This window comes from Neofelis nebulosa, chromosome 9, assembly GCF_028018385.1.
Source record: "Neofelis nebulosa isolate mNeoNeb1 chromosome 9, mNeoNeb1.pri, whole genome shotgun sequence".
In the NCBI taxonomy this organism is placed as follows: Eukaryota; Metazoa; Chordata; class Mammalia; order Carnivora; family Felidae; genus Neofelis; species Neofelis nebulosa.
Genome location: NC_080790.1, coordinates 61,303,475 through 61,322,283, shown reverse-complemented (window position 1 = coordinate 61,322,283; position 18,809 = coordinate 61,303,475). Strand labels below are relative to the sequence as shown.

The 18,809-nt window shown below is 35.7% G+C and overlaps 1 protein-coding gene across 6 annotated transcripts in view; it reads right to left on the bottom strand.

The window, feature by feature from the left end:
- USP34 (ubiquitin specific peptidase 34) overlaps window positions 1-18,809 on the bottom strand; it is a 253,091-nt gene that overhangs the window by 179,887 nt on the left and 54,395 nt on the right. For all 6 annotated transcript variants that reach the window (XM_058683992.1, XM_058683996.1, XM_058683993.1 and 3 more), the window contains exons 3-5: window positions 15,510-15,930; window positions 8,582-8,632; window positions 8,272-8,421 (exon numbers count right to left, since the gene is read on the bottom strand). In XM_058683992.1, the coding sequence (XP_058539975.1) occupies window positions 8,272-8,421; window positions 8,582-8,632; window positions 15,510-15,930 (622 nt within the window). The remainder of the gene's footprint in view (window positions 1-8,271; window positions 8,422-8,581; window positions 8,633-15,509; window positions 15,931-18,809) is intronic.

The window sequence follows — 18,809 nt, the reverse complement described above, 5'->3', positions numbered from 1 at the left end:
ACTTCAGCTCGGGTCATAATTTCATCGTTCACAGGTTCAAGCCCTGCGTCAGGCTCTGTGCTGACAGCTCAGAGCCTGAAGCCTGTTTCAGATTCTGTCTCCTTCTCCTCTGCACCTCCCCACCGCCATGTACTCTGTCTCTCTCTCAAAAGAAAAAAAATTTTTAGAAAGAAATAATCTACAGAAACCACAAAACAAGTAACAAAATGGCAATAAATACATACCTATCAATAATTACTTTGGTTTTTTTTGTTTTTTGTTTTTTGTTTTTAGCAGGGAAACCAAGTTTTATTCCTCACACCTGGACTGTCATTAGTGAACCCCTATGGAGAGTCTCAAGAGTATGAAGAATGTCATAAATTAGTGCAGGTGACCTGTATGCAAAATGGACAGAGGTGTGGAATTACTATAAAAAGAATATTTATCTAATAATTTAGATGTCTTGTTTGAGAATATGTTGGTACATATATATAGATAAATTGGCCAAACCTGAAAGCTTCAGTTCAGCTAATCATTAATTACTTTGAATGTAAATGGATTAAACACTCCAATCAAAAGACCAAACTGATGAAATAGACCAAAAAAATAAAAGACCCATCTATATACAGACTATAAGAGATTCATTTCACACTGAAAGACACCTGGAGATTAAAAGTGAGAGGATGGAGAAACATTTATCATGCAAATGGATGTCAAAAGAAAGCTGAGGTAGAATACTCAGCAAAATAAGACTTTAAAACAAAGACTATAATGAGAGACCAAGACACTATATAATAATAAGGGGGACAATTCAACAAGAGGATATAACAATTGTAAATATTTATGCACCCAACCTGAAAGCACCCAAATACATAAAACAGTTAATAACAAAGGAAACAACTGACAGTAATAATAGTAGGGGACTTTGACAACCCCTTACTTACATCAATAAATAGATCATCCAAAATAAACAAGCAAACAGTGGCAATGAATGACAAACTGGACATGGACTTAATAGACAAATTCAGAACATTCCACCCTAATACAGAATGAACACTATTTATAAGGGCACATGGAACATTCTCCAAAACAGATCACACATTAGGCCAAAAAAAATCTCAACAAATTCAAAATAATCAAAGTCATACCACGCATCTTTTCTAACAACAATGCTATGAAAACAGAAATCAACCACAAGAAAAAATCTGCAAAGATCACAAATAGAAGGAGTTTAAATAACACGCTACTAAATAACAGGTAAACCAAAAAATAACAAAAGAGATCATAAATTACACAGAAACAAATGAAAATGAAAACACAACAAAATCTTGAAGATGCAGCAAAAATGGTTCTATGAGGGAAGTATAGAAGGGCAGCTGGCTGGCTCAGTTGGTGGAGCATGCGACTGCTGAGTTCTGGGTTGTGAATTCAAACCCCACGTTGGGTATAGAGATTACTTAAAAACAAAATATTTTAAAATAAAATAAAGTAAGAGGAAAGTATATAACAATACAGGCCTACCTCAAGAAGAATGACTAATCTCAAACAACCTAACTTTACACCTAAAGAAACTAGAAAAACAGACAAAACTTAAACCCAGCCAAAAAAAAAAAGGAAATAATAAAGATCAGAGCAGAAATAAAGGATACACAAATTTAAAAAAGCAATAGGGGCGCCTGGGTGGCGCAGTCGGTTAAGCGTCCGACTTCAGCCAGGTCACGATCTCGCGGTCCGTGAGTTCGAGCCCCGCGTCAGGCTCTGGGCTGATGGCTCGGAGCCTGGAGCCTGTTTCCGACTCTGTGTCTCCCTCTCTCTCTGCCCCTCCCCCGTTCATGCTCTGTCTCTCTCTGTCCCAAAAATAAATAAAAAACGTTGAAAAAAAAAAAATAAAAAAAAAAAATAAAAAAGCAATAGAACAGATCAATGAAATGAAACCAGGAGCTGGTTCCTAGAGAAGATCAACAAAATTAATAAACCCCTAGGGAGACTTGTAAAAAAAAGAGAGAGAAAACTCAAAGAAAAAAAATCACTAATAAAAGAAGAGAAATAACAATGTTACAGAAATACAAACAACTGTATTTGTACAGTTTGTATAAAACTAAAGAAGGAATAAACAGAAAATTTTAAAAGACCATATACCAACAATGAAGTGAATGAGTAATCAAAAAACTTCCCAAAATCAAAAGTCCATGACCAGATGGCTTCACAAATGAATTCTATGAAACATTTAAATAAGAGTTAATACCTATTCTTCTGGAACTATTCCAAAAAATACAAGCGGGAGGAAAATCTCCAAACACATTCTATGACGCCAATATCACCCTGATACCAAAACCAGACAAAGACACCACCAAAAAAAGAGAATTATAGGCCAATCTCCCTCATGAATATAGATGCAAAAGTCCTCAAAAGTATTGTCAAACCAAATAAATAATACAATAAAAAAATCATACACTGCAATCAAGTGTGATTTATTTCCAGGATGCAAGATGGTTCAATACTCACAAATCAATCTGACACATGAAATCAATCAATGAGAAAGGATAAAAAACGTATCATTGTTAAATGGTTTCTCTGCTTCTATTGAAAATTACAACATCCATTCACAATAAAAAACTACAACAAAGCAGGTCTAGAGGGAATATATTATCAACATAATAAAGGTCTTATATGAAAAACTCAGAGCCAGGGCACCTGGGTGGCTCAGTTGGCTGAGCATCCGACATCAGCCCAGGCCATGATCTCACAGTTTGTGAGTTGGAGCCCCGCATCGGGCTTGCTGCTGTTAGTGCAGAGCCCACTTCAGATCTTCTGTTCCCCCCTCTCTCCTTCTCTGTCCTTTCCCCGTTCCTGCTTGTACTCTTACTCTCAAAAATAAATAAAACATTTAAAAGAAATTAAACAAACAAGCCCAGAGCCAGCATCAGACTCAGTGGTGAAAAACTGAGAATTTTTCCCCTAAGGTCAGAAACAAGACAGGATGTCCATTTTCACTACGTTCATTCAACATAGTAGTAGAAATCCTAGCAACCAAGAGTGCTTGAGTGGCTCAGTCGGTTAAGCGTCCAACTCTTGATTTCGGCTCAGGTCACGATTTCAAGGTTCTTGAGTCCAGCATCAGGCTCTGTGCTAACAGCACAGAGCTGGCCTGAGATTCTCTCTCTCCCCTCTCTCTCCCCCGTTTCCCTGCTCACACACATACTCTCTCTCTCTCAAACTAAACAAACATTAAAAAAGGAAGGGAGGGAGGAAGAGAAAGAAAGAAAGAAAGAAAGAAAGAAAGAAAGAAAGAAAGAAAGAAAGAAAGAAAGAAAGAAAGAAAGAAAGAAAGGCAGAAAGAAAGGCAGAAAGAAAAAGAAAGAAATCCTAGTAATCAGAGAAGAAAAAGAAAGGTACCCAAATTGGTTAAGGAAGAAGTAAAATTCTATTTGCAGATGACATGATACTACATATACAGAACCCTAAAGGCTCCACAAAAAGGTAACAGAACTGAACAAGAGTTCAATAAAATTGCAAGATACAAAATCAATGTACAGAAACTGACTACATTTATGTACACTAATAATGAAGCAGAAAGAAAAATTAAGAGAAACAATCCCATCTACAGCTGCACCAAAATTAATAAAATACACCTAGGAATAAACTTAACCTGAAGTGAAAGACCTATACTCCAGAATCTATAAAGCACAGATAAATTCAAGTTAACACAAAATAATGGAAAGGCATTCCATGCTCATGGATTCATACTGCCCAAAGAAATCTACACATTTAATACAATTACTATCAAAACACCAGTGGCATTTTTCACAGAACTAGAACAATTCCAAAATTTGTATGCACCCACAAAAGACCTCGAATAGCCAAAGCGATCTTGAAAAAGAAAGACAAATCTGGAGTTATCACAATTCCAGACTTCAAGTTGTATTACAAAGCAGTAGTAATCAAAACAATACAGTACTGGCACAAAAAGAGACCCACAAATCAATGGAATTGGATAGAAAGCCTAGAAATGAACCCACGATTATAGATAGGGTCAATTAATCTTTGACAAACGAGGAATGAAGATACATTGGGAAAAAAACAGCTCTTCAACAAATGGTGTTGAAAAAACTGGGTAGCTACATGCAAAGGAATGAAACCGGACCACTTTCTTACATCATAAACAAAAATAAACCAGATAAGGATTAAGGACCTACATGTGATATCTGAAACCATAAAAATCCTATAAAAGACCACAGGCAGTAATTTCTCAGACATCAGCCATAGCAAAATTTTCCTAGATATGTCTCCTGAGTCAAAGGAAACCAAAGCAAAAATAAACTATTACAACTTCATCAAACTTCTTTGCTGTACAGCAAAGAAACAATCAACAGAACTAAAAAAGGCAAACTTACTGAATGGGAAAAGATATCTGCAAATGACATATCTGATAAAGAGTTAATATTCAGGGGCACCTGGGTGGCTCAGTGGGTTAAGCATTTCAGCTCAGGTCATGATCTCAAGGTTCGTGGGTTCGAGCCCCACATCAGGCTCTGTGCTGACAGGTCAGAGCCTGAAGCCTGCTTTAGATTCTGTGTCTCCCTCTCTCTCTGCCCCTCCTCTGGTCTGTCTCTGTCTCTCTCAAAAATAAACATTAAAAAAAATTAAATTAAAAAGAGTTAATATCCAAAATATGTAAAGAACTTATAGGGGCGCCTGGGTGGCTTAGTCAGTTAAGCATCCATCTTTGGCTCAGGTCATGATCTTTCAGTTCCCAAGTTCAAGCTCTGCATTGGGCTCTATGCTGACACCTCAGAGCTGCAGCCTGCTTCGTGTTCTGTGTCTCCCTCTCTCTCTCTGCTCCTCCCCCACTTGCGCTCTGTCTCTCTCAAAAATAAAAAAACTTAAAAAAAAAAAAAAAAGAACTTATACAACTCAACACATACACACTACTGGGACCTCATGAAGATAAAAAGCTTCTGCAATGCAAAGGAAACAATCAACAAAACTAAAAGGCAACCAACGGAATGGGAAAAGATATTTGCAAATGACCTATCAGACAAAGGTCTAGTATCCAAAATCTATAAAGAACTCACCAAACTCCACACCCAAAAAACAATCCAGTGAAAAAATAGGCAGAAAACATGAATAGACACTTCTCTACGGAAGACATCCGGATGGCCAACAGGCACATGAAAAGATGCTCAACGTCACTCATCAGGGAGATTCAAATCAAAACCACAGAGATACCACCTCATGCCAGTCAGAGTGGCTAAAATGAACAAATCAGGAGACTACAGATGCTGGCCAAGATGTGGAGAAACGGGAACCCTCTTGCACTGTTGGTGGGAATGCAAATTGGTGCAGCTGCTCTGGAAAACAGTGTGGAGGTTCCTCAAAAAATTAAAAACAGATCTACCCTAGGACCCAGCAATAGCGCTGCTAGGAATTTACCCAAGGGATACAGAAGTGCTGATGCGTAGGGGCACTTGTACCCTGATGTTTATAGCAGCACTTTCAACAACAGCCAAATTATGGAAAGAGCCTAAATGTCCATCAACTGATGAATGGATAAAGAAATTGTGGTTTTTATACACAATGGAATATTACTTGGCAATGAGAAAGAATGAAATATGGCCTTTTGTAGCAACGTGGATGGAAATGGAACATGTTATGCTAAGTGAAATAAGTCATACAGAGAAAGACAGATACCATGTTTTCACTCTTATGTGGATCCTGAGAAACTAAATAGAAGACCACGGGGGAGGGGAAATTAAAAAAAAAAGTTAGAGAGGGAGACAGCCAAAGCATAAGAGACTCTTAAAAACTGAGAATAAACTGAGGGTTGATGGGGGGTGGGAGGGAGGGGAGTGTGGTGCTGGGAATTGAGGAGGGCACCTATTGGGATGAGCACTGGGTGTTGTATGGAAACCACTCTGACAATAAATTTCATATTAAAACACACACACACACACACACACACACATACACACACACAATTAAAAATGGGCAGAAGAGGGACGCCTGAGTGGTTTAGTTGGTTAAGCGTCTGATTCTGGGTTTCAGCTCAGGTCATCATCTCCTGGTTTGTGAGTTCAAGCCCCAGTTCATGAGTTCGAGCTCACATTGGGCTCAGTGCTAACAGCATGGAGCATGCTTGGGATTCTCTGTCTCCCTCTCTCTCTGTCCCTCCCCCCACCACACACGTGCATGTTCTCTCTCAAAATAAACTTAAAAAATAAAAAAAAATAAAAAAAAATTGTTTTAAAAAGGCACATTAATTCCTCCACACAAAAAATTATGAGAGAAATTTAAAACATGCAAATAAAAACACATTTACCATATTTACAGATAAGGAGACTCAATACTGAAGAGATGACAGTTCTCTCCGAATTGATGTATAGATTCATGGCAACCCAAAATGTTTATGTGCAGAGCTTAGGTGTTGATTCCAAATGGAAAGGTCCATGAGGAGACAAAACACTCTTTAAGAATGACAGGGTAAGGTAATGTAATGTACAGCATGGTGACTGTATTAACAATACTGTATTGCATACTTGAAAGTAAGAATAGTTCTTAAAAGTTCTCAGGACAAGAAAAAGAAAATTTGTTAACCATGAATGGTGTTGGATGTTAACTACTTATTGTAGCAAACATTTTGCAATATATACAAATATTATTACATTCTACACCTCAAACTAATATAATGCTATATGTCAATTACACCTAAAAAAAACAAAAAAACATAGAAGAAGAATGACAGGAAAGTAGAATTTGCTTTACTAGATAGCGAGACTTATTATAAAGCTCCAGAAATTAAGATGATGTGATTATGCAAAGAGACTAATGTAATATGCTAGAGATCCCAGACCCATAACACACCTAATTTATAACAAAAATTATACTGGGAAACAAAGAAGAAAGGACGGTCTTTGTTGAATTGCTAGAACTAGTGTTTGTCTATAAGAAAATTAATCTTGACCACCCACACCATACACAAAAATCAACTCCAATCGAGCTGTAATCAAAATGTGAAAGAAAAACAATACAACTTCCAGAATATCAGAAAATAACTTCATGACCTTAGGGTGAGAAAAGACTTTTTCATCCACAAATGAAAACACAACCCTAACAAAAAAGCTTTGATAAATTACAAACCATTAAGATTGAGGAATAATAGCTCTTAACAGACACAGGGGAATGAAAAGCAAACCATAGAGTGGAAGAAGATATTAGCAATATATATGTATGTCAGACAAAGGATTTGCATACGAAACATAAGGAATCTTCACACATCTGTAAGGAAAAGCAGACAATGTGATTTTTTAAAACAAGTAAACGACGTGAAAAAGTACTTCTCATAAAATAACCAAATGGTGAATATGCCTATGAAACAGTATTGAATTTCATTACAGGCACACATTGGAGATACTGCAGGTTCAGTTCTAGACCACCACAATAAAGCTAATGTCACAATAAAGCAAGTCAAACTAATTTTTTAGTTTTCCAGTACATATAAAACTTTGTATATACTATACTGTAGTCTATTAAATGTGAAAAAATATACCTAAAAAAATGTATAAACCTTAATTAAAATTCTTTGTTGTTAAAAAATACTAACCATCCTATGATGGTTAGTGATTTGTAATCGTTGATCACCATTACAAATATAAAAGTAATGAAAAAGTTTAAAATGTTGTAAGAATTACAAGAATGACATAAAGTAAACCACTTATTGGAAAAAAGGCATCAATAGATTTGCTCAACACAGGTTGCCACAAACCATCCCTTTGTAAAAATCTCAGTATCAAAAAAAAAGAAAGTTCAATAAAACAAAGTATCTCTGCTTCCACACTTACTGTGCTTCACAGTAACTGACATTTACAACACAGAATAATTATCTTCTTTACAAATGCAGAAAAATGTTATTAAGTCTTATAATACAGAAGAAAGTCAGGTACACTGTAGTAGCACCCTAAGCAAACAATCTTGGAACTAAAAGTCTAAAATGCCAAAAATTTCCCAGTACAAAATCACAGGCAAGGAAAGTAAAATTAACATAAGACTTCTGTTCACAGAAGTAGTAAAGGTCTAAATTTACTTATTTAACTTAAATTAGTTACTTTATACAAATTCCATTTTTATTATAAGACCTTTTATAAAGGCTTCTGTACCCAATTTTTTTCAAAATATAACCCAGGAAAAAAATTCCTGTGCATGCAAGCCACTCAAAACCTGTTTTTCTGGACATAAAACTCATGTTATTAAAGCCATTAATTCCCAAGATTAAAACCAATTCCAAACAATACTTACATTAGATACAACTGTAATAAATGCATGTGCTATAAGAAATGGCAAAGTTTCAGGAGTTCCATATTCAAAGCAATCCTTCATGAGAGAAAGGCCATTTTTCCCACAAAACAAACATACATAACGAAGCAAATGCAATGGTACTTCTACATCCTGAGGGGGAAAAAAAAATTTAAACTCATCAGGAATAATTTTCATTTTATTACCAATATGGAAAAGATACTGACCAAATATAAAAATAAACTCAAAGACCTATATGAATAAAAACTGAATTTTCCATAAACCTGAGAATAAGAAAAACATAAACACTTACATTCATATCACAGAATGCCCCTAATATGTTGCTTTCTTGGGTTGATATATCCTGATTTAAAAAAACAAAAACAAAGTAAACACAATTAGGTCACCCTACAAGATAATAATCTCTGAAGAAAAAAATACAATTTCTGCATCAAATATACTCAAAAAAAGACAATATTCTATAGATTGAGTTTACACAACATGAAACAGGTTTTTGCAATTGTTTCTCATCATGAATAATGATATTCCTAACTGAAGCTTATATGGTTCAGTTCTAATATGTATTTTAACTCTTGTACAAAGAAATCTTTCTACACTATATACTATATATTGCCTTTTCAATAAAAAATGTCTCCATAAAGAATTGGGATAATTGTCACAAAAATAGATTATAACATTTTAAAACCACTTAATTTTTACCTAAAAATTCCACAATGTGCTTTGTATACATATGATTTAAACTACTTGATAGCATATTCATTCACTGTTGGCGAGAATATGAACAGGTATGACCTTGTTGGAGGGCAATTTGGCAATATCTACCAACATTTAAAATGCACATTCTCTTTGACCCAGCAATTCATCTTCTGGTTATTTATCCTAACAGCTAATAAAAGCAGTGTTAGAAAATGTTTAATGATGCTTACCTGAAATTATTTATAATATCTCAAACTTAGAAACAACTTAAATATGCATCAACTGGATGGCTAAAATGTGATATAACCATCTAGGGTCTTATACAGCTTTCAAAAATAAGGTGAAATGCCTTGAGGGCTCTTTTTGGGACGATGGAACTGTTGTAAAAATGCAATGAGGTAATGGTAACACAATTCTGTAAACTTACTAAAACATGTTTAAATTATATATTTTAAGCAATTGATTTTTATGGTAAGTTATTCCTTTAAAAAGCTAAGGTGGGGGGCGCCTGGGTGGCTCAGTTGGTTGGGCTTCCAACTTTGGCTCAGGTCATGATCTCGGTCTGTAAGTTCGAGCCCTGCGTAAGGCTCTGTGCTGACAGCTCAGAACCTGGAGCCTGCTTCGGATTCTGTGTCTCCCTCTCTCTCTGACCCTCCACCTTCATACTCTGTCTCTGTCTCAAAAATAAATAAACATTAAAAAAATTAAAAAAAAAAAAAAGCTAAGGTGGGTCCACATGTACAGGCATCGAAAGATACTGCCTTGTATTACATTTTTAAAACTTAGGATTTATGAACTTGATCTGATTTTCTTTACTTTTTGTGTGTCTGGAAATAATCTGAATTAATTTCCTAACAATGGTTTTTCTGAGATGATAGAGAAAGGAGAGGTTCAAGGCTCTTTTAAGTCTATATTTTGTATATTCTGTATTTTTTAGTCACACTGAAAATCTTTCTATCAGAAAGTTTAATACTTTCATCTGAAAAACACTACCAAAGAAACCTGTCATTCATTGCTGTTACCTGCTTGCTTTATGTAAATTCCATTGCTGAAATGAAGTTCGAAAACAACTCATTGAGAGCATCACATAAAACTCCCAGAACATTTCCAACTAATCAAAAACTGTCCTAAGACAGGTCAAAACACCTGTCAAAGCGAGTATACTAAACTTAAATTTATTCTTGAGCTTCTACTAGCAGGGCCACAGGTAAAGCTTTAAATTATTCTCAACAAACCTTCTGTCTTCAACAAGTTCAGAATGTAAGAACACCTGTGGTATTAAAGATTCATGGGCCAGATCAACCATGCTGGAATATTAGACTGGAGTCAAGATTTCTGGTGCCTAACATGAACACAGCTAGAAAATGTCCTAACAGAATTCTATTCTGATGTGCAAAACGTCAGCTCTTGGACTTGGTTACTTCTATTTTCACTCCTCAAAAGAACTATTTTATCCTTTCTTGTTTCTACTCTTAATACATGAAGACATTATTCTAAGGTGTCTTTAAAATCTCATCTTTAGTAGTATATAGAGTTAACATAGACCTACAGGTAACAACATTATGAACAATACTAAGAAGCCTCCCTGAAATCCAAATCAACATCAATTTTGTTTCAAAGTTCTAATTTTAGGAGCCCCTGGGTGGCTTAGTCGGTTAAGTGTCCGACTTCAGCTGAGGTCACGATCTCATGGTCCATGGGTTCAAGCCCTGCATCGAGATCTGCAATGACAGTGCACAGCCTGCTTAGTATTCCTCTCTCTACCTCTCTCTCTGCCCCTCCCCAACTCACACTTTCTCTCTCAAAATAAATAAACTTAAAAAAAAAAAGTTCCAATTTTAAAGTGATCCCTAAAAAGGCCTTAAGAAACCTATTAGTTTTTGTCTTTTTAGAAAATCTCTCATGTATTACATAAGATAAAGGCACTCTATTTCTAGAACTACAGAGAGGGACCTATTACTTTAAAAGAGAAAATAAAGAGAAATAAATGAGTAATCAGAAAGTAATTCCTTGGGGCGCTTGGGTGGCTCAGTCGGTTGAGCGGCCGACTTTGGCTCAGGTCATGATCTCACGGTCCGTGAGTTCGAGCCCCGCGTCGGGCTCTGTGCTGACAGCTCAGAGCCTGGAGCCTGTTTCACATTCTGTGTCTCCCTCTCTCTGACCCTCCCCCGTTCAAGCTCTGTCTCTCTCTGTCTCAAAAATAAATAAACGTTAAAAAAATTAAAAAAAAAAAAAAAGTAATTCCACATCTAATTAAACAAGGGGGAGCCTAGGTGGCTCGGTCAGGTAACCATCTGACACTTGACTTCGGCTCAGATCATGATCTCACAGTTCATGGGACTGAGCCACAGGTCAGGCTCTGAGCCAACAGTAGGAAGCCTGCTTGGGAGTCTCTCTCACTCTATCCCTCCCTACCACAAATGCACTTTCTCAAAATAAACATTAAGAAAAATAAAAATTAAATTAAAAACAAACAAACAAATGCTGCTCCATGACCAAACCACGAAAAACTGAAGGCCAGTGAATTAGGAATAGAATTTTTGCTTACAAAGAAGTCATCAGTGTTATCAAATAATCTGCTGTTATGGAAAATTAAGACTACCAATTCTGGAGAGCATACAGTTTACCACCAATGACTAGACCTAATCAAACAAAGCCATACTCTCAAACAGTTCTGCAAAACAGAACACTCGGCTATGATGGAAATATTGTCTACGCTGTTCAATACACTAGCCACGAGCCCCATGTGACTGCTGAGCTTTTAAAATATGTGAAGGAAGGAAGGAAGGAAGGAAGGAAGGAAGGAAGGAAGGAAGGAAGGAAAGAAAGGGTAAAAAGAAATATGGTTAGTGTGACTGAAGAACAAATTCAATTTATTTTAATTTTAGTTAACTTAAATAGCCAGATTTGTCTGTTCACTACCATATTGGGCAGTAGAGCTTTAAAGTAAAGAAGCTCAGGAGAGGATAGTGATAAAATGCAATCCAAGAAAGTCTCCATTGGCTTATAATTGCTTGCAAATGAACAAGCAGAGCTTCTATTCGCTTCTACAGAAGTAAGCCATCCACACAGATTGGTGACAAGGAAGATAATGAGTAGAAGACAAACAAGCTATTTGAGTTGTTTAGGATTGTTCCTTGAATGTGAGTACTGTAGATTATTCATCTTTGTATACACAATAAATAGTGCAGTTCCTAGAATAGATGGTCAATGTTTATTTTTTTAATAGTTTGAATAAGGTACATCTGTTTATCAAAATTAGAGACAAATCCAAGCATCTGAATTCTATAAATATAAAACAAAAAAGTCATAAATCAGTATGGGATTTAGTTAGTGATGGTTGCACAACTGTAGGAATACACTACAACTTATTAAATTGTATACATTAAAAGGGTGAATTTAAAATACTTAATTTAATTTAATAAAGCATAAATTAAAAAGTCAGTGGAAAGTGGAAAGAGAAAACCCAACCAGATTCAGAAATCTGGAACATAGTGTATATATTTAAGTCTATCCAATCATATCTCACATATTTAACAAGGGCAGTGTTTCTCTTCTTTTCTCTACTTTTTATACTCATTTCACTTTACTTAGGAAAAAAACTTAGAATACTAGGGCAACACCTCACAGAATTACACATAATGATTCAGAATTAAGAAAAGAATGCAACAGCTCCTTGTCCCCATCCCCAAAAAGTTTAACCTCAATTAAATATACCTATTTCTAATTACTACATCTTTTAAAATATTATCGACTTTGATAGGAAGAAAAGCAGGATATAGACAGGAAGGGATGGGGAGAAGGAGGGGCTCCAAGTTCCTATTTTATTCACTACTGGCAAGATAGCAATAGCTGCAGAGATTAGTCTGAAGTAATGTGAGAAGCAGTGTAGCAGGGTAAGACCTGAATTCTTTGTTTTTTGTTTTTTTAATTTTATTTTAGAGAGAGACAGCATGAGTGGGTGAGAAGAACAAAGAGAGAGAATTTTAAGTAGTCTCCATGCTCAACACACAGCCAAACACAAGGCTCAATCTCACAACCGTGTGATGAGGACGACCTTAGCCGAAATCAAGACTCGGATGCTTAACTTGACTGAGCCACCCAGGCACCCCAGAATAAGACCTGAATCCCACAATTCTCAGCAATATACGTTGCAAACCTGACCAAAACTTTTAACCCATGTAAGCCAATTCCCTTTATATAAAATCAGGTTGTTGACAGTTTTCTAAAGTCATAGCTATCTAAATATTAACACATGAGTACTGAATCATCTTCTGAAAAGTCCTGGCCAATTTGTGCTTCTTTAGAAAAGTCAAAATCAAGATCAAATTAAAATCAAAGTTAAATATGACTGCTACCACATAGAACCACATGGCCACTAGGACAGAAACCATACGTTTTTCAAGAATTTGTAATAAAACATTACTAACATATCAGAAACCTGGGAAACAGCTATATTATGAACAGAATATTACAGAAGCACACAAATTCTGTATAAGGAGATGACAATTCTGTGTAGCACTGTATTACATTGTATTATATCTAAGGTGTTGTTTTTTTTTTTAATTAGAATTTTACCTCAAAGACCTCATGAAATTATTGCTTTCAACCAAAGAGTCACATGGAATGACTGATCCTCAAGAACAGTAATAATGAGGCACTTTATTTCAAACGGGAAAGTAGGGGAGTGGGACTATGCTTATATTTGGAGATTTTTTTTTTCCAATAACATTAAAAAATGATAAACTGGTGAGCAAACTGATTTGAGGAAGAAAATAGCAGATTTAGTATTACCTTAGTTCTGTTAAAAATTTTTAACTGGAGAAATTTAATTTTATTAAATTATTTAATCAAAAATTAAATTTAACTAAGTTAAATTTATTAAAATTTATTTAATTTAAAGATTAAATTTAAATTATTGTAATAAGCATAAATTAATTTAAAATAAAAATTTATTAAATTTTTTTAAATAAAAAGGATGCTGAGCTGACATGTTTTAGGATGTTTACTAAATGATACATTAAAAGGTTTCTATATGGAAAGATAACAAAGAATTCTAGAAAGTAGAGCACAATGTTTTAAAACATTTTTATGGAAAATTCCAATAGGGGAAATACGCACCTCCTAGGCTGTTTTTAAATAGTCTCAATTCAATGTGAAAACATTTTCAGTAAGGAACTACTTTTTTCCAGATGAAGAAAGAAGTTTAGAGAAGTCAATATGAAGATTACAGAATAAGCCAGAGAAAATAGGCAAACTTTTTTAAAAAGCATGTGGTAGATCTGTTAAAGTTTAAAATGAGGTATTTTATCCAGAGATGGAGTCTACTTCATACCCCCCTGAATGTGAACTGCCCTCATTAAGTGCTTCAACAGAATGTGGTAGAATTTATACTGTTTCAGAGGCTGGACCTTAAGAGGCCTTATATACAAGCTTACACATTTGTCTTCCTGGAGAAATTCTAAGATCACCACGTAAAGAAGCCAATCAACTCTAGTGGAGAATGAGAGGCCATGTGGAGAAAACCCAAGGAGCCCTAGACAACATCCAGCACCAACTGTCAGACATGTGAGTGAAACCATGTTGGACCTTTAAACTCTTCCATCTCTCAAAGTAAATATACAACTGCCTAAGTGAGGCCACATAAAACCAATAGAATTGCCCAGCCAACTCAGACAAGCATGAGAAATAACGGATCTGTTTTTTTATGCCACTTACATAACACATTATCATATTAACTGTCTCAATTCCCACCATGTGTATAAAGTAATGCTATCATCTAAATAAACCTAAGGTGGGTTTCTAAACTCTTTGAAAGGCTTATAAAAGTATCACTAATGCAGTATGTCAAGCATCTTGACTTATTATAAAAGAAAGTACTATCATTTAGAACAGGTAGTTAAAGGGGCACCTCAGCGACTCAGTCAGTTAAGTGTCCAACTTCAGCTCAGGTCATGATCTCAAAGTTCGTGGGTTCGAGCCCCGCGTCGGGCTCTGTGCTGACAGCTCACAGCCTGGAGCCTGCTTCAGATTCTCTCCCTCTCTCTGTCCCTCCCCCACTCACTCTTGTCTCTCTCTCTCTCTCTCTCAAAAATAAATAAACATTAAAAAAAAAAAAACTTTGTAGTTAAGGATACTTTGTTTTCTTAATGTGAGAAATTCCAAATACTGTTACCAATGTTTCTAAGAATAAAATTCAAAATTCCACCTGCTTCTTTTTCCTCAATTATTACTTTCTGAAAGTATCACACTACAGCATAAGTGTACATCAGCAAAATGTTTTATATCACTGACAGTTTAATTCTTATGAGTTCAATCTGTGAATCTTTCCTTAATAGGACTATGTTGAGCAAATGTTCAACCCAAGTTGCTACTAAAATGGTTTAGATAAACTGGAATACTTTTTCCTAACAGTAGTTATTTTTATAAATTTTTCCGTCAATAACTCTGTCTTTATTCATGAAAAATTGACAACATAACTATAACTTAGTATTACTTAAAATTCACAAAATATTTTCACATACCTCTATAGTAGGATGAGTATTATGCTTGTACGCGGTATATAAAGGAAACTGAATTTGAAAAATTTTTGCCACACATAGCAAGAGTTTTTCCTTCTCATCTGTACTCCATAAACTAAAAGGATCACAACTCTTTGAAGATTCCTCCTCAGTCAGATTACAAATTCTTGTAGAGTTTGATTTTTTTTCTATTGATTTTTGTCTTTCTGTACTTCCTTCATTACACTCTCTTTCTATACTCAGTGGTTCTTCCACTTGATTACTCTCATCTTGCCACGTGGAATCTATGTTAATAGTAGTACAATGTTTACAAAGCTGGTCCCGGAGTACTTGAACTTGGGCAATCACTAAGTTAATAAGTGCACACACTACTTGGTTAAAAATCTCCAAATGCTTATATTCCTTGAAGCAGCACAGACATTGCCTATAAGAGAAAGAAAATTTTTCAATAAATTAATGCTTTCTAGAGAGACAATTGTATATTTCAAGTAATATAAAAATTACAAATTGGCAAATCCTAAAGTACCTCTTTTTTTTTTTTTTTTTTTTTTTTTAAGTTTTGGTCTCCTTTTTCCTGACAGGGTAGCACTACAGTCATTTATAAAGATAGCATCACACCAAAAACTGGTACTTCGGTTAGTAAAAAGTCACCAAATTAGGTTGACAGCTATAGTCTTCAGTGTTATCTAGATATTTATCTGCTTTTCCATATAAAGAACCATTTAAAAACAAGAATTGTGGCATCTATCTTTGCTTCTCTAAGCACTGAGTACTTCATATATGTTTAGTAAAAATTAGGAAACTGGCTAAAATAAAAACCTTATTAGTAAAGCTGTTTTATTTTACATAAAGGGATTTGCAGCCAAGTAGTAAAAAAAAATGTATTTTAACATTACTAATTTGCTTGAAGGCTAACTTAGGAAGGGCATTCCTACCCTCTTTGGCTAATGAAAAGCATTTAGGAATAATATACACTCACACTCTTCAGCGTGTGTGGGTGTGTGGGTGTATATACATAAATAAATACAGTAAGAGTAACTTATTACACACAAATCTAGTTAAGACATGTTCAGTTAGCATTAATGCCTGGCACACTGTGGATAATCAAAGAGTCTGGTAAATCAATAAATAAATGATCATCAAGTACCAGATTATAAGAATAATTCTTTCCAATGATGGATGACAACTGAAAAACCATTACTTACCTAGTTATATTATCAATTTAAATCATCTATACTGTAGTCCAAATAGAGCACCAACTCCCTTTATGACCATGTAGACATCATCTCATTTCTCCAAGTGTGGCAAATTTGAAATATAGCCATAAACTCTTTAATATTCTTCCCTTTAAACAGTGAAGTCCACTTTTCCTCCCCTTGAATGTGGAACATACTTAATAACTAAAATCTATGTGGATGTGGCAAAAATGACTGTGTGACATCTGAAACTAGGTCATAAGTGACAGTGCCACTCAGCCTTGCTCTCTTTTCAATCACTTGCTCTGAGAGAAGCCAATTATATGATGTAAAATAGTCCAGGGGGCATCTGGGTGACTCAGTCGGTTAAGCATCGACTTCGGCTCAGGTCATGATCTCATGGTTCGTGAGTTCATGCCCCACATCGGGCTCTGTGCTGATGGCTCAGAGTCTAGAGCCTATTTCGGATTCTGTATCTCCCTCTCTTTCTGCCCCTCCCCTGCTCCTGCTCTCTGTCTCTCAAAAAATAAATAAATGTTAAAAAAAATTTTTTTAAATAGTCCAGGAGCCCTTGGAGTGGTCCAGAGAAAAAAAAAAAAAAAAAAAAAACAGAGCTCACACTACTAATAAGCACCAGCTTGCCAACCAAGTAAGTGAGCCAACTTGGAAGCAGACCCTCCAGCCCCACATGAGGCCTGAGATGACCATAACCTGGCCAAAAACTCAACAGTACCTCATAAGAAATCCAAGCCACAAAGAACCAGCAAAACCACTCCCAAATTTGACTCCCATAAAAACTCTAAAGATAATAAATGTTTATTGTTGTTTTAAGATACTACTTTTTGAGTAATTTGTTACACAGAAATAGATAAATAATACATCAGGCCTGTCTTCTCAGTTAGCAAAATGAAAGAGATTTTATCTCTAAGAACTCCTCCACCTTTAAAATTCTATATTATTACAATTTCCTCCGGAAAAAAAATTAACATATTACTGTTGGTATTTTTCTGACAAATAGCTTTTCTTTAGGTTCAGGAAAAATCAAGTTCAAAGTGAAGGATTATACACTGGAATATCTTTCTTTAGCAAGAAAAGAATCTTAGTTCCTTCCCAAAAAAGACCTTGAGGTCAGATTTAGATTAGGAAAGCCACAGAAACAGTCAAATTTACTTTAAAAATTCAATGCCAAGGGGGTGCCTGTTTGGCTCAGTCGAAAGAGCATGCAATTCTTGTTCTCAGTGTCGTGAGTTCAAGCCTCATGTTGGGTGTAGAAATTAATTAAATAAAAACTTTAATTCATGAACATCTGGGTAGCTCAGTCAGTTGAGCGTCCAACTCTTAATTTTGGCTCAGTTCTTGATTCCAGGGTCGGGGGATCAAGCCCCACATCAGGCTCCCCCCCCCCCCCCCCCCCCGAGCCTGTTTAAGATTCTCTCTTTCTCCCTTCCTCCCCTCCACCTCTCTCCCCTGCTCATACACGTGCATACGCTCACTCGCTCTCTCAAATAAACAAAATTAAAAAAATAAAAAATAAAATTCATTGGCAGGAAATGGGCATCTAACTGACCAGGAAACTAATCTTAAAAAGACAAAACTCACTTTCTCACACCATTCACAAAAATAAACTCAAAATGGATAAAGGACCTGAATGTGAGACAGGAAACCATCAAAACCTTAGAGGAGAAAGCAGGAAAAGACCTCTCTGACCTCAGCCGTAGCAATCTCTTACTCGGCACATCCCCAAAGGCAAGGGAATTAAAAGCAAAAGTGAATTACTGGGACCTTATGAAGATAAAAAGCTTCTGCACAGCAAAGGAAACAACCAACAAAACTAAAAGGCAACCAACGGAATGGGAAAAGATATTTGCAAATGACACATCGGACAAAGGGCTAGTATCCAAAATCTATAAAGAGCTCACCAAACTCCACACCCGAAAAACAAATAACCCAGTGAAGAAATGGGCAGAAAACATGAATAGACACTTCTCTAAAGAAGACATCCGGATGGCCAACAGGCACATGAAAAGATGTTCAACGTCGCTCCTTATCAGGGAAATACAAATCAAAACCACACTCAGATACCACCTCACGCCAGTCAGAGTGGCCA